Source organism: Pelobates fuscus, chromosome 2, assembly GCF_036172605.1.
Source record: "Pelobates fuscus isolate aPelFus1 chromosome 2, aPelFus1.pri, whole genome shotgun sequence".
Taxonomy (NCBI): Eukaryota; Metazoa; Chordata; class Amphibia; order Anura; family Pelobatidae; genus Pelobates; species Pelobates fuscus.
Genome location: NC_086318.1, coordinates 188,251,715 through 188,265,789, shown reverse-complemented (window position 1 = coordinate 188,265,789; position 14,075 = coordinate 188,251,715). Strand labels below are relative to the sequence as shown.

The 14,075-nt window shown below is 37.4% G+C and overlaps 1 protein-coding gene across 4 annotated transcripts in view; it reads left to right on the top strand.

Moving 5' to 3' along the window:
- Positions 1–13,230, top strand: part of PHIP (pleckstrin homology domain interacting protein) — a 112,732-nt gene extending 99,502 nt beyond the window's left edge. For 2 of the 4 annotated variants that reach the window (XM_063443018.1, XM_063443015.1), the window contains exons 34-40: positions 704–754; positions 2,602–2,751; positions 2,954–3,106; positions 5,242–5,405; positions 7,561–7,820; positions 8,903–9,064; positions 10,650–13,230. In XM_063443018.1, coding sequence (XP_063299088.1) covers positions 704–754; positions 2,602–2,751; positions 2,954–3,106; positions 5,242–5,405; positions 7,561–7,820; positions 8,903–9,064; positions 10,650–11,341 — 1,632 coding nt within the window. In that variant the 3' untranslated portion in view covers positions 11,342–13,230. Of the gene's footprint in view, positions 1–703; positions 755–2,601; positions 2,752–2,953; positions 3,107–5,241; positions 5,406–7,560; positions 7,821–8,902; positions 9,065–10,646 lie in introns of all 4 variants that reach the window. The other 2 variants (XM_063443017.1, XM_063443014.1) reach the window with 1 other exon arrangement.
- The last annotated feature ends 845 nt before the right edge of the window (positions 13,231–14,075 follow it).

The following is a 14,075-nucleotide window of genomic DNA, read 5'->3' as shown; positions in this document are numbered from 1 at the left end:
TTTTATGGGCGTTTGTTATTAACATTAATTTAATAAGCTTTCCAAATGATTAATTTTCTAATGATTTATCTACATTACAAAAACAATGTCATAAACTTTAATGGTGACTTTTGTAGATACATAATTTTGCAAGTTTTTCCAACAGTACTAAATGGTTGGAAAGCTTACAAAATTGAAGCCACTATGTCCAAAAACAGGAATTATGGTGCCTAAGCTAAAAACTGTATCTAAACTATACAGTGGCTGTTGCATAGGACATGCAACATACTAGGAGCCTTCCCTGAAACTAATTTGATCTGGCAATCTAGTTGTTCAATTCCTAAACATACCCACAGTTTCCTTATTGATATTCCCATGTATAGTATATGATTTTATTATTTATTTTTTATATAATGCAGTCACATTGAATGTGTTTTATTACTGATCTTTGTCTTGGATAATCATTCTTGGACACATGTAAATGATGGCAAAAGAAAGCATGGTGTAGCCGAGTTGAAAATAAGATATATGCTGGATTTAGCATTTTGACATGCAAGGATTTAAAACTAACCCTTTAATTACAAATAGAATAGAACAATGTAAGTTAAAATGCTAAATAAAAGAAGAAAATCATGATAAATATATATAAATTAACTTTATTGCATTTGCTAATTATAGTTTAGAACATTTGTTTACGTATTTAACACAAGCTTGCATTTAAAAGGAAGAAGAGAAAGACACAGATGTACCTGGAACTTCCACAAGAAAAAGAAAGGTAAACAATGTTTTATGTTAACGTATCTCGTTAGTCCTCTGTAGGAGCATTATGTACATATGTACATATTATAGAAGTGTTAAATAATTGTTAATAACAGTATCTTAAAAAGGTAAAACGTCTAAGCTGTAAAACTTCTAGATAAATTCCTTCAATCTTTTAGAAACAAAACATGCAAAAAATGTGGAAAGAATCGAAAAAAAAAACGCTACTTAATCTATTCTACAAGGTTTGAATTGAATACACCATTATGTGCTTTATTTAAAAAACTTTGGTTAAAGAAGCTAAACGTTAACATATAAACTGCTGGTGGTGAGGAAGAGAGGGAGCCCTTTATATAAGCTCCCTCGCGTGCCCTGCAGTGAGCCGGCAGCCTGTATATGATGTCATATTGGCATCACTACTGGGCGTGTGAGGGACCTGTGCAGGTAGAGCACAGAGACCCCAGCCCAGCAGAAACCGCAAGACACCAGGGAGCGTGGATCCACTCCAGTCCTCCCTGAGCAAAGCAGGATGGCCAGGGGTGGACCTTTTAAGTACTAAATGTGTATGTATGTCAGTGATTTTGTGTGTGGATCTGTGTATGTGATTGAATGTATATCTGTGATTGTGTGTATGTATGTTACTGTGTGAATAGGTCTGATTGTATGTGTTTGGGCGTGTGGGTGTCTGTGATTATGTGGGTGTGTGTATAACTGTGACTATTTGTGCATATGTATGTGACTGTGAATATGTCTGATTGTGTGTGTGTGTAGGGGGGGAGTCTGTGATGTTTGTGCATATGTATGTGATTGTGTGCATAGGTCTGTGATTGTGTGTGTCTGCATATGTATATGCATGTGTATTTAGTAGATAGCTCCCTAATTTGTTCTTAAATATGGCAATCCCACATAAGGATAATAAATAAGGGTGTTATCTAATAAAAAATTGAAATATCAATTAAGAGAGATTTTAGAGTTGTTTTACTTATATACATTATCTATATTATATATTTGATGTGTGGCACAAGACAATTCCTCTTCGTTCAATGTGGCTAAGGCAAGCCAAAAGCCACAAAACAAAACAACTTTTTTTCCTCAAAGTGCCAACATAGCAATTAAACCTGAATACTGAGGTTTAAGTTTAGAAAAAACAACTCATACAGTTGTCCGAACTAGGGTTGTAGTGTGTGCAGTGGGAACAGTGTGTGTATGGGGGCACAGGGGGGGGTGGGTGCAGTGTGTGTATGGGGGAAAAGTGGAGCAGTGTGTGTGGGGCTGATTAAAACAAATAATGTTTGTTGTTTTTTTTTTTTATTAAAAAAGTATGCTTTATATCCCCCCTCTCTTCTTACCTTTGCCCAGGAAGGGGGGACATCGATTGTGAAGCCCTGGTGGTCCGGTGGGGAAGCCCTGGCGGTTCTAGTGGAGAGTGAACTCTAGCCTGCAGCTCCTGGGCTAGAGTTCACTCTCGTGAGAACGGAGTGTTGCCATGGTAATCGTGACAACGCTCTGTGCTCACGAGAGGAGACCCGGCGGAGCTGCAAGCTAGAGCTCCCAGGTCTCCTCTCCCTCTCCTGCCGGCAATGTGCCTGCGGACCGGTGAGGGAGATCTCGGATCTCCCCTCCGGTCTGTGAAGGCATCCAGCATGGCCGTCGCTTGGATAGCATCGGCCCTGCAGGGGAGAGCGCATCGGCTTTCGGGGTTCGCCATCGCTGCTATAGAGACTAACATTGAAGTTAACCATTACACATGTTTTTTTTTGTCTTTCATGTGAAACATGTACATCTCTAATGTGAGGTGCTAAAGTGTGAAATTTAAAGCCTTTGACTTGAACATAATTTTTTATATATGTGTGCATTATTAAGGAATACCAGCCTAAGCGCAAGCTGCGGAGCAGGGCCCAATCATATGATCTGCTATCTTGGAAGACTCAGTGCCAGGAGTTGTTAAATCTCATTTTTCAATGTGAAGATTCTGAACCATTCCGACAGCCAGTGGATCTACTTGAGTATTCTGTGAGTGATCAGTCTAATATTACAATTCAGACTTATTACTTGGTATTCAACCTATTTGAGAATACATTTTTGTTTGGTCTCCCTACCTTTTCTACTGTAACAAGGTTTTCGCATTTTTTTTTTTGTATGGTTCCCAAATACTACAAACTGGAATTTTGTTTCATTGCAAATGAACATTTGCTTTCTTTACTCCTATTTTTAGGATTACAGAGACATTATTGACACTCCAATGGATTTTGGAACAGTGCGAGAAACTTTAGAGGCTGGTAACTACGAGTCCCCTATGGAGCTTTGCAAGGACGTGAGGCTTATTTTTAGTAATTCCAAATCTTACACACCAAGCAAAAGATCAAAGGTGCATTATCATTTAATTACATATTGACGTTCTAAGAATACATACATGATTGAACACGTGTTTTATATGTGTATAGCTGATCAGTTTCTGTATTGCATGTGAATAATTTGAATTATCTCAATGCTTTTTATTGTAATGAAATGTTTGCTTCTTGCAGTTGTCTTGTAATAATGGTATGCACAAATTGAAAGAAGTTAGTAACTCCCGGGTCTATTTAATAAATGGCAAATTAATGTTTGAAAATTCAGCTTATTTCATTCATCTCAATTCTTCTGCATCTGGCTGCTAAAATTACTGTGTGTTTCATTGTATTCACCACATGGTAACAAAATAAAGCCATATTTATTCTTGGTATTGTAAAATAGAACTCTTTGCTGCAGTAAAATTCACCTGAAAAAAAAATAAAAAGAAAAAAAAAAAATTCCATGTTGCATGAAAAAAAGTATGCTGTTAGAATTTAGGGGTTGGGTTAAGGGGAGCTGGAGGTAGTGCTATGTAAATTAGGGGACTTCAAATTATGGATACATTTCTCCTGGTTTTAATTAGTGAATCCTTTTGCATTTTAGTTTTTGGAGTTATGGAGATTTGGCTGATTTCAACATACTATTGAACAGCGTGTGATAAAAAGTTCAGTTGAAGTAATGGAATTTATAAATAACCCAATGTGTTAAAGCAACTGAATTGTGACAAACAACGAGTATTCAGTTCCTATTAGGTTACTGCAGGGCTTGACAAATTTGTTTGGAATATAGGAGCCAGCTAAAAAAGTTAGGAGACAGTCATTTTCAAGGAGAAAGTGCAATTCTTAAAGGGACACTATAGTCACCAGAACCACTACAGCTTGATGTAGTTGTTCTGGTGTCTATAGCCTGTCCCTGCAGGCGTTTCAGTGTAAACACTGCCTTTTCTGTGAGGCAGTGTTTACATTTCTGCTTAGTAATACCCTTGTGACAGTCACTCAGATGGTCACTAGAGAGTCCTGGGTCCCTGCTGCACCACGTGCAGCACCCAGTTTCAGTGTCTCCAAGCTCTGCATGGAGGCGCTGAATGTTCCTCATAGAGATTGATTAATGTAATGCATCTCTATGAGGAAATTCAGATTGGTATATTTGCTGCACATGCATAAAATCCTCCCAATGCTTTCCCAAGAGAAATTGGCTTAGCTGAGATCATAAAGATTGATCATCTCAGCCATGGTGAAACTGGCACGGCGTGGGAAAATGGGAAGAAAGGGGAGTAAACACCTTCCTCATGCGATTGGAGGGGGCAGGTAACTAAATACGCACGCACACTCTGACAGGCTCGCACACACAAACTCTTGACAGGTTCGCGCACACTCTGTGGCTCAAAAACACTGTCTTGACAAGCTCACACACACACACACACTCTGACAGGCTCACACACACACACACTCTTACGCTGACAACAGGCTTGGACACACACACACACACACACACACACACACATACAGAAACTCTGACTGGCTGGCTCACACACACACACACACACACACACACTGTGACAGGCTTGGACACACACACACACATTTTTGTTTTAATTGAAACCCACTCAGCCTCCCTACCTTTGGGAGAGCTGAGTGGGTCTTTCCTGGGGTCCAGTGGGGCTGCTCTTTTCCTGTGTGCGAAGGAGCAGTACTCTGCCTGTAGCTCCTCTCTGCTCCCTTGCGCTCTGTAATGATGCCGGCTCCCAACATCATTACACAGCGCGAGAGAGCAGAAAGCAGTTGCAAACAGAGCACTGCTCCCTCGAGCGCCGCCCACAATGTTCCCGCAGGCGGCCGGGAGGGGGGGGGGGGGAGAGTCTGAAAGCATTGTGGCACACAGAAGCTTAAAGTTAGCAAACTTTGTGTGGAGTCCATAAAATATATCAGAAGATGGATCCTTTGCAAACCCATTTAAAAGTTGAAAGAACTTTATTCCCGATTGCTACATCCCTTATATCCTAGTGTTTAGAGTTGTGTGTTTGCTCTTTGTCTTGACCCCATCAGCTCGGAATACTCTTAATTAAATGATACTGGTGTTAAACTGGCACTTCTACTTTATGTATTTGTGTAATGGTGGTTAAATAAAGGCCTGATCTTGCTGACATTTTGTTTACATTTTTCTCCCTTTAAGATCTACAGTATGAGTTTACGACTGTCAGCATTTTTTGAAGAGCGTGTAGGCACCATATTATCAGATTACAGGTCGGCTCTACGATTTCACAAACGCAACACCATAACCAAACGCAGGAAGAAAAGGAACAGACACGGTTCATCAAGCAGTAGCCCTGGATCCAGGTAACTGTGTGTTCTTCATTGAAATAAGCATTCAAATTCATGAGTTACTGAGGATTGTAAGACAATTAGTGACTGCTGTCTATCTTCTGCAGGCATTCCTTAAACTCTACAAACTTGGTTCCAAGTGAATGCCGTCACCCAAGTTATAGTTATTCCCAAAGTATACCAAATCTGTTTACCCTGCTTATTTCTAGCCATTACTGAGTACACCCAAACTTTGCCTATTTAATGAGCGAAGATTTGCAATTTTGGGAGGGGTGGGGGAATCTAGTTTCAATGTTTAAACTGCTTGCTGTCTCCATAAGCTGATACAGAGTAATCGTCTTTCAGAGGGATATTTGCTTATCATGCATAGACACCTAGGTAACTTTTCTGATTCTATGTGGGCCTAAAGAGTAGAGTAGGCAGAGAGATGTATTTTTCTAAAATTTGCTAAACAGACATACTTGTTTAAAGTTCTTAAAGTCTGATATACTTGCCTAATATTCTAGCTAAGGGTCTATGGGAGGTCCTGTGAGGCTGTGGAGTCTTCTGTAAATATTTTCAGGCATCCACAATGATGCAGCACAGGTTTGTACTGTGCTGGGATATGTTTATTTTTTCAGTTTCAACTGACAGTCAATTGAAAATAATTGAATTGAAAATAATCTACTGACACACCAAGCTCTCTAAATAAGTGAGAAAAGAGTAATTTTATTCGACTCCCCTACTTTCTTTTACAAATTTGTAGAGTGTAATTTAGTTGCATTTCAAATGCACGTGAGAACAATTAAGATTTTTCATGAAATAATGCCACACTTGTTTGTACAAGGTTGTACAAGGCTGTACAAGCATTTGTAGAATTGTATAAGAGAGTTAGCAACTTGGTTGTACAGGTTACAAAAACTGAGCCCCTTCGATAGGTCAGGAGAAATATAACGGAGTTAAGGCATCATTTTAACTTTTTATAAAAACCCTAACATTATAGTTTGATCTCCAGGAGCTACTATTTAGGATGTAAAGGAAATATTATATAATGATATGAAAGGGGGGTAAAAAGACTATAATGCTGTCTAAATATAAAAACTACATGAGATGAATTATAAGAAATTTATATAATTAAATTAGTAATACTCCGAAATAAGTGACAGTATAAAATACTTGACTAAAGTAAGGTTTAAAAAAATATAGTGAGTGGATTTTAAAAAACAATTACGAATAAAATGAATATATATACACACACACACACACACACGATTTCACGTATAAAATTCCTTGACTTTAATAAGCATGTATATATAGATATTTTTTGTAGTTTTAATTTATGTTCATGTGCAGAGCATCTCATGCTTGGTAGAGCAATATTTGAACAGAGTGACTGATATTCCTTTTTGACATCTTTACTTCACTGGGAAGGTTCAGTCTGCTTGGGAAAGTACAGGGCAAGACGTAGGCAAGGGATAGACATTGCATTAATAAGATGGGACCATTTACTTATCTTCCTACACTATACAACTGAATACTTCGTCACTCTGATAAATGGTTTCAGTCCATAAAGATATATTATGACTTAGTGAACTTGTCAAGTAATTTTTCCCTGAGAAGTGAAACTATTTCAGTCTTTCATTTTATTTCTGTAACCGGATGTCTTGACATTAATCAAACATTTTGCCTATCCACCTCATTTTAAATGTGGTGACTTTGATTAGTTTATTTGCACAATGAAGATATTGAATTAAAAGATGGACATCATACAAATAATGTAGTTTATCCTAGCAACATTTTTGATTCTCAATATGTCTTAGTTTTATCCTAAAAGATTGGGTTGAATTGAAGCTCTACACCAGACACTGCATGATTGTTTGTTTTTTTCTTTTTTTACGTAATGGCCCTTTGGATGCTTAGTATATATGAAAACATTATGATAAACCATATATGACCAATCAGATTGTGGTATCTCAATCCTCTGCACATTATTGGTGCATCGGTCTACATAAAGAGGATGTATAGGAGGTTATAATCTGTTATTTAGTTTGGTTAGTTGTAATAAAGCCTTCAGTTGTGTGTGCAAAAAACCCATGCTACTGCTTCTAAGCGACATATTGGATTTCACAGGTGCATTTCTTTATTTTTAGTTTTGTAGAATAACTTAATTATTGTACTTTGATATTTCCAGTCCTGAAAGAAAGAGAAAATATATAAGACACCATCCAAAGCCAGAAACTACTGTCTTGTCTCCTGGATCAACACCGCTTCGCTCAGTGTCTCATAAAGCTGCTCAGGTGAACGGCAAGTTAGGAGAATCCAGTCCAGTAGCTCGGACAAGGCGGTACAGGCGTCATATGGAACCTGTTGTAGCTGAGCAGCCATCTACATCTTCAAAGCCTAAACTACCAATGACAAAGTCAAATAGTCCTATTCTGCAAGGAAAATCAGGTATGTCTTCTTTAGGAGGAAGTGGAGAGAAATTGCATTTCTATTTGTGCACAAAGGAAGGTATTATCAGTTAATAAAGGGACACGTATATCCAAGTTGATTATTTTTAATGAAATTTTAAATATAATTTATTAATTATATTCACAAACAAATGTAAAAATATTGGGAACTGCATTTTCTCTAAATCCCCAGTCTTTAAAGGATCACTATAGGGTCAGGAACAAAAACATGTATTCCTGACCCTATAGTGTTAAAATCACCATCTAGCCCCCCTGGGCCCCTCATGCCTCCGTAAATATAGCAAAATCTTACTGTATTCAAGCCTGAAGCTGTAACTCTGCATGCTATTTTCCTCAGAAAAACAAGCTGTCTGCTGACATCATCAGAAGTGGTAGCCTGATCCAATCACAGTGCTTCCCCGTAGGATTGGCTGAGACTAACAAAGAGGCAGATATGGGGCAGAGCCAGCATGATTCAAACACAGCCCTGGCCAATCAGCATCTCCTCATAGAGATAAATTGAATCAATGTATCTCTATGAGGAAATTTCAATGTCTGCATGCAGAGGGAGGAGATACTGAATGTGTGGTGCATTTTAGGCAGCCATGACCCAGGAAGGATCTCTAACAGCCATCTGAGAAGTGGCCAGTGAAGTTATCACTAGGCTGTAATGTAAACATTGCATTTTCTCTGAAAAGACAGTGTTTACAGCAAAAGGCCTGAAGGTAATGATTCTGCTCACCAGAACAAATTCAATAAGCTGTTCTGGTGACTATAGTGTCCCTTTAAAGCCTCTGCTTTGCGCTCTCGCCAACTCAGTTAGTAGACATAAATGTTTTATTTAACCTTGCAAAATGACAAACACCTGTAGTGTTATCCGAATTTAATAAAAAAAATACCCTCCTGGTTATGAGGGACGGGGTGGGACAAGTGTATGTTTATGGTGCCAGTTATATATTTCAGACTACAGAAGATTAATAAAAAGAACTTGCCAAGCACAGCTAACTGTAATTTAACTCGCATTACACCAAAACATGGAAGCCTGGAATCTCTTTATAAAATAAGTCTAAATATTTTTTATAGTGATGGAAAACTCCATAAGATATCCTAAGAGTCAGACTACGACCTCCATCTCGAATCAACCAAGCACCAGCCAGCTGAACAAGAACATACCACCCAAAGAAAATCTGAACAAAGATAAACCAGTCAAACGTAGGATGAAGGCAGCTGTTTGCACTCCACAGGGTAACTATTAACCCTTCCTTTGTTTTTCTCTTCTAAGTATCTAAGATAAACTAAACCAGTGTTTTTAGTGACCCCTAAAACCCAGATAAAGAAAACTGGTGGCATCCTTGTGCACTGTATCGGTTTGAACTACTAGTTTTATTTATTTTAAATGTTTGTGTTTTGTCTATGAAACATTGAGCGAATACAATTAATTAAAACAGTTTCTCTAAAGAAATCAACGCTTGTGACATAGCAACAACTAAAATGCTAAAATCCTGGGTTGAGTTATTTTCAAGTAACTTTTTTAAACTAAAATAGGTTTCAGAAAACATGCAATGGAAGTAATGGGTAGGTTCTTTTCATTTTTTTTTTTTTTAATTTTTTTTTTAAACTTGCCACGTGGTACAATTACTTGAAAATATATACTGATGGCAAATATTTCAGTGTAACATTTTGATATGTTGATATCATAACATGCAAGGATAGTAGCTACCATGCATAATAGAGAAATATCTCACAAAGACATGGAGTCACAAAGAAATGATTAACACTTGGGATAGTGCTTTACGTATAATAAAGGAGTGTTCATGTATAAAGATTGTTTTAAAACAGGGGTGAGGATAACTCTCTGAGCCTTCATTTAAAGGGGCACTATAGTCACCAGAACAACTACAGCTTACTGTAATTGTTCTGGTGAGTATAATAGCTCCCTTCAGGCATTTTCATGTAAACAGCACCTTTTCAGAGAAAAGGCGGTGTTTACATTGCCCCTAGGGACACCTCTAAGTGGCCACTGAATTGACTTCCTGGCTCAGGGCTGCACAGTAAGCAGCCCTGCCATTCAGCGTCCCCACGCTCTGCATGGGGACGCTGAATTTTCCTCATAGAGATGCATTAATTCAATGCACCTCTATGAGAAGGTCCTGATTGGCCAAATGGCCCCGCCCTGTGACAATTTTATCCAATCCAATGCTTATCTATTGAGTTTTAAACTTTTATAGTGGGACTAAGGGGGGAGGGGGGGAGGGGGGAAAGCCACCTAAATGGTGGGTTTAGCACTATAGGGTCAGGAATAAATGTTTGTGTTCCTGACCCTATAGTGATCGTTTAAAGGGTTAGATTAATACACATTATCTGGCATTCCCCTGTGAATCCCCTAGCAAGGACAAGCTACAGCTATATTTGTTTAATCCCAATTGGAATAGGTAGTTGCTGCTATCCTGGTCTGATAAGGCGGTATTCAAATTTGATCACAGAAGTAACAGCATCCCATTAAAGTACCCTAGCTGTGTAGTTAATAAAACAAAGCCGTTTTGCATTCTTACGTAACTAACCCTAAACAACTGCCTTTTGTTGCCAGACCCAAAACCAAGCCCTGTAATGTAAGTAAAGTTATGAAGAACTCTGGAAGTAGCTAGTTGGATATCAGCTGAATATATATGTTTGTTTTGTTTTTAATGATCAGTATACGAGAACAAACACTTATAAATATAATTCTAAAATATTGCAGTATTAAGCGTTGAATTTTTTCCTATCTATATGTATATTTCAAATGTTAGAAACACCCAACATATTTTTTGTCATTTTCAATGCATTTTAGCAGAGAGGAAAGCCCAAGTAATGCCTCCAGAAAGCGTTCACGTCAATGGGCACAGTAGTCCACCTATCAAACCTGTCGTAAAGGGTCGTCCTGGCCGTAAACCCAAGATAATGCACAACAATAACAACATCGAAACTAATGCTGTAGTACAGGTAATACCCAAGAAAAGAGGAAGAAAACCAAAATATCCTAGGAAAGAGGAGCACCAGCTTATACCACAAAACACTCCTCCACCTATTGTGGAAAACACAACAAAGGTTAAGGAGCAACCTACATCATCCACAAACAATTCCAATGCAGAACCAAATGTCAAGACTGAGAATGAGGTACCAAAAAAGAAAAGGGGTCGAAAACCAAAAGTAAAAATTGAGCTTTCTGAGGTGTTGCCTCCGCCACAACCACATGTTGAGGAAGAACCTGTGAATCATGGAAATGTAAACAGACAAACAAGAAGTAAATGCAAAATGTCTGAACCAGTGGAGGAAATGCCAGAGAATGCAGAAGATGATCATTCTGAATTAACAATCAGAACTAGAAATCAGGGAAGGAGGACAGCATTTTACAACGAAGAAGACTCAGAGGAGGAGCAAAGGCAGCTGCTGTTTGAAGATACTTCATTGACTTTTGGAACTTCAAGTAGAGGAAGAGTACGGAAACTAACTGAGAAAGCAAAAGCCAATTTGATTGGCTGGTAGATGCGCTTGAGCTTTGCAAATGTATAAAAGCAGCTTTATAAAATACTTTAAAGGGGATACATTTACTCTTGCTGCTACAACGGATTGGATATTCTTCCATTAGAAAGAGGAAGGGAACCGATCGAACATCATGAATATATTTTTCTTTTTGTTTTTAATTATTTTAAATATTTGATGTTTATTGCCTATGAACTAGTCACTAGTGCGTATATTTCTTAATTCATGGCTCAGAGCTTGACAGAGTTAACCCCAGCAATATGTATACCTTATTTTGGGATTGCATGTTTTGTACAACAACTGAATGGTTGTATGAACTGAGGGTACATTGTAACTGATGCCACAATTGCATCTTTTTAGGATTGTTAGACAAAGGTAACTAGCTGGGGATTTGCATTCCCAATAAGAATAAAAAGAAAGTTACCAAATTTTATCTCACCTGGGGAAAATATTTAATGTTACAAGTAAACACCCCCATGTGCATGTTAAACATAGGCATTGAAATATCTCATATAAATATATATATACTTATATATCTAGAAAAGTGCATATATATGTGTGTATATATTTATATATACTTATATATCCACATTGGAAAATATTTAATTTGTGTCTAATTTTTCAGACCTTGATTCTTGTACCAATCACTAAATCATATTATTGTGCCAAAGACTGAGACTGATTTCAGTTAAAACGTACAATACCTGACTGTCAGAACTGCGCACAATCTTTGTGTATATAACAAACAATACAAAACAAAGTTGTATATTGGTCCTAATGTATTGTATGTTGTGCTCACTTTAAACTGTTTTGGTACTTTTGTTAAAGAAAAAAATAAAACAAATACAGTAGCAGGGTTCTTTAACGAAACATTTTAGTAAATGTAAATACAATTAATAGTTTAACATGTAAGTGGAATATGTGTGTACATGTACACACATTTGGAGGGAGCGAGTATTTGTTTTTTATTTTAGTTTTTGTTTTCATATATTTGCCAGTAATGTGATGTCCAGCAATACATATTATTGCTACAAAATATTGCCTCCTCTAGCAATATTTTGGTTAATAAATAGAAACCTTAATACATTATGTATATTTTATACCATAGTTGCTACCTTAATGTCCATTTAATGAGCGTCATGTAGACTAGAAAGCATCAACACTTATTTACCTAATGTTTGGTTATGAAAAAAACAAAAGGGGCTTCTGAGATGCACACTGGTGGTGTATATTTGTAATAAGTATTGCAGTGCAAGTACTCTTTTTCTAAGGATCTGAAAGACATGCTTTCTAGGGGAGAATTCAGAACTACCTTATTTGTACGCATTTTCCTTTCCATTTCCAAATGTTAAATTGCATAAACGTGTGTGTATATATTAAGTGTGTGTACATATATGTATATATGAATGTATAATTTACACACAGGTTTACACATGTTAAATGTTTAAAATCCAGGTATAAAATATTTTACATTACTTTTTTAAGCTGGCAATAGAATTGAAAGGTCACTTTAAAAAAAATAAAATAAAAAAAAAGTCAGCCATTAGTTTGATTTTAAAGTTGCGTAGGCGAATCTCTATGGTTGGAAAAATGACAGCAGTTATTCATGTAGTCCTGTTTGAAGAGTAATGTCCATGCACACTGTGGATTTTTATTTTAATTGTTTCCCCTCTGTTTTGCTCTTTGGTAATCATATTTCACTGACAAAAAGTAAATAGACATTGAAAGCAAAATATCATTTTAATTTGTGTGCCTTTTATTTTTACAATCTCTGTATAATGTTTGTATAATAAAATTAGTTCTACAAATTAGCTGAATGTATTAAAACACTGCTGTGAAAAATTACTATTTGATATTTTGTAGCCAGGTAATACATTCCAAATCTGCTTTTATAGGCTCTTTTTATTTTGAATATATTTTTTTAAAATTTAAAATCTATTGAAATCATTGTACTTCTGGATCACTCACAAGGACAGAAGAGAAAAGTTACCTGCACCTCCCAAATCCCTATGCACAAATAAAAGAGGACATGGCAGCGTTTTTTGTTTCCTACAGAATAAATCAATCTGAATTATGCAATTTCTCAAAAGAATAGTTAGTTAGATTTACTGATATTTCTTTCTTCACTATACTCTGAAAAAAGAATAGCATGGGCCCATGTAATCAGAAATGTAAGTAAACTATATAGACTGAGGTTTGCAGCAGATTCAAGGGCCTATCCGCTAAGCTGGGCCCTGGAATAGATCTTACCTGAAGTTGTAATTTTTTAACTGCTGGTGGGCATCTGAGGAGATTGGCTAAGGCTTGTGTTCCATGAAGCTGGGGAGCTGTGACTGGCAGCTGAGATCTACCGTAGAGGCATCTTGAGCGGAGAGGCTTCTGTGCAGCAGAGTAGTAGAAGGCAGAAATGGAGGAGTCATTTAGCTAGTCGGGTTGGTTTCCAATAGTTGGTCTGGGGGTAAGAGTGGGAGAGAGTGTGAAAATGTAGTCTGAGGGAAGTCAGTCATTATCAGGAAGTAAGGGCAATGGAGGAGAGAGAGCTTGTAGTTGGTGGGAGCAATCCAGGTTGGCAACAGATGGTCTTAACAGCGTAGGTTGAGGAGTAAGGCAGTAAGCTCGGAAGTACTGAAGGTCACGTGGTCAGCGGTTCTCTGCTTTCCGGGGAATAGAAAGAGCTACAGAAACAGAACAAGAACAGAGAGATACACTAGACTCAAATACTTGAGCACAGAGCAAA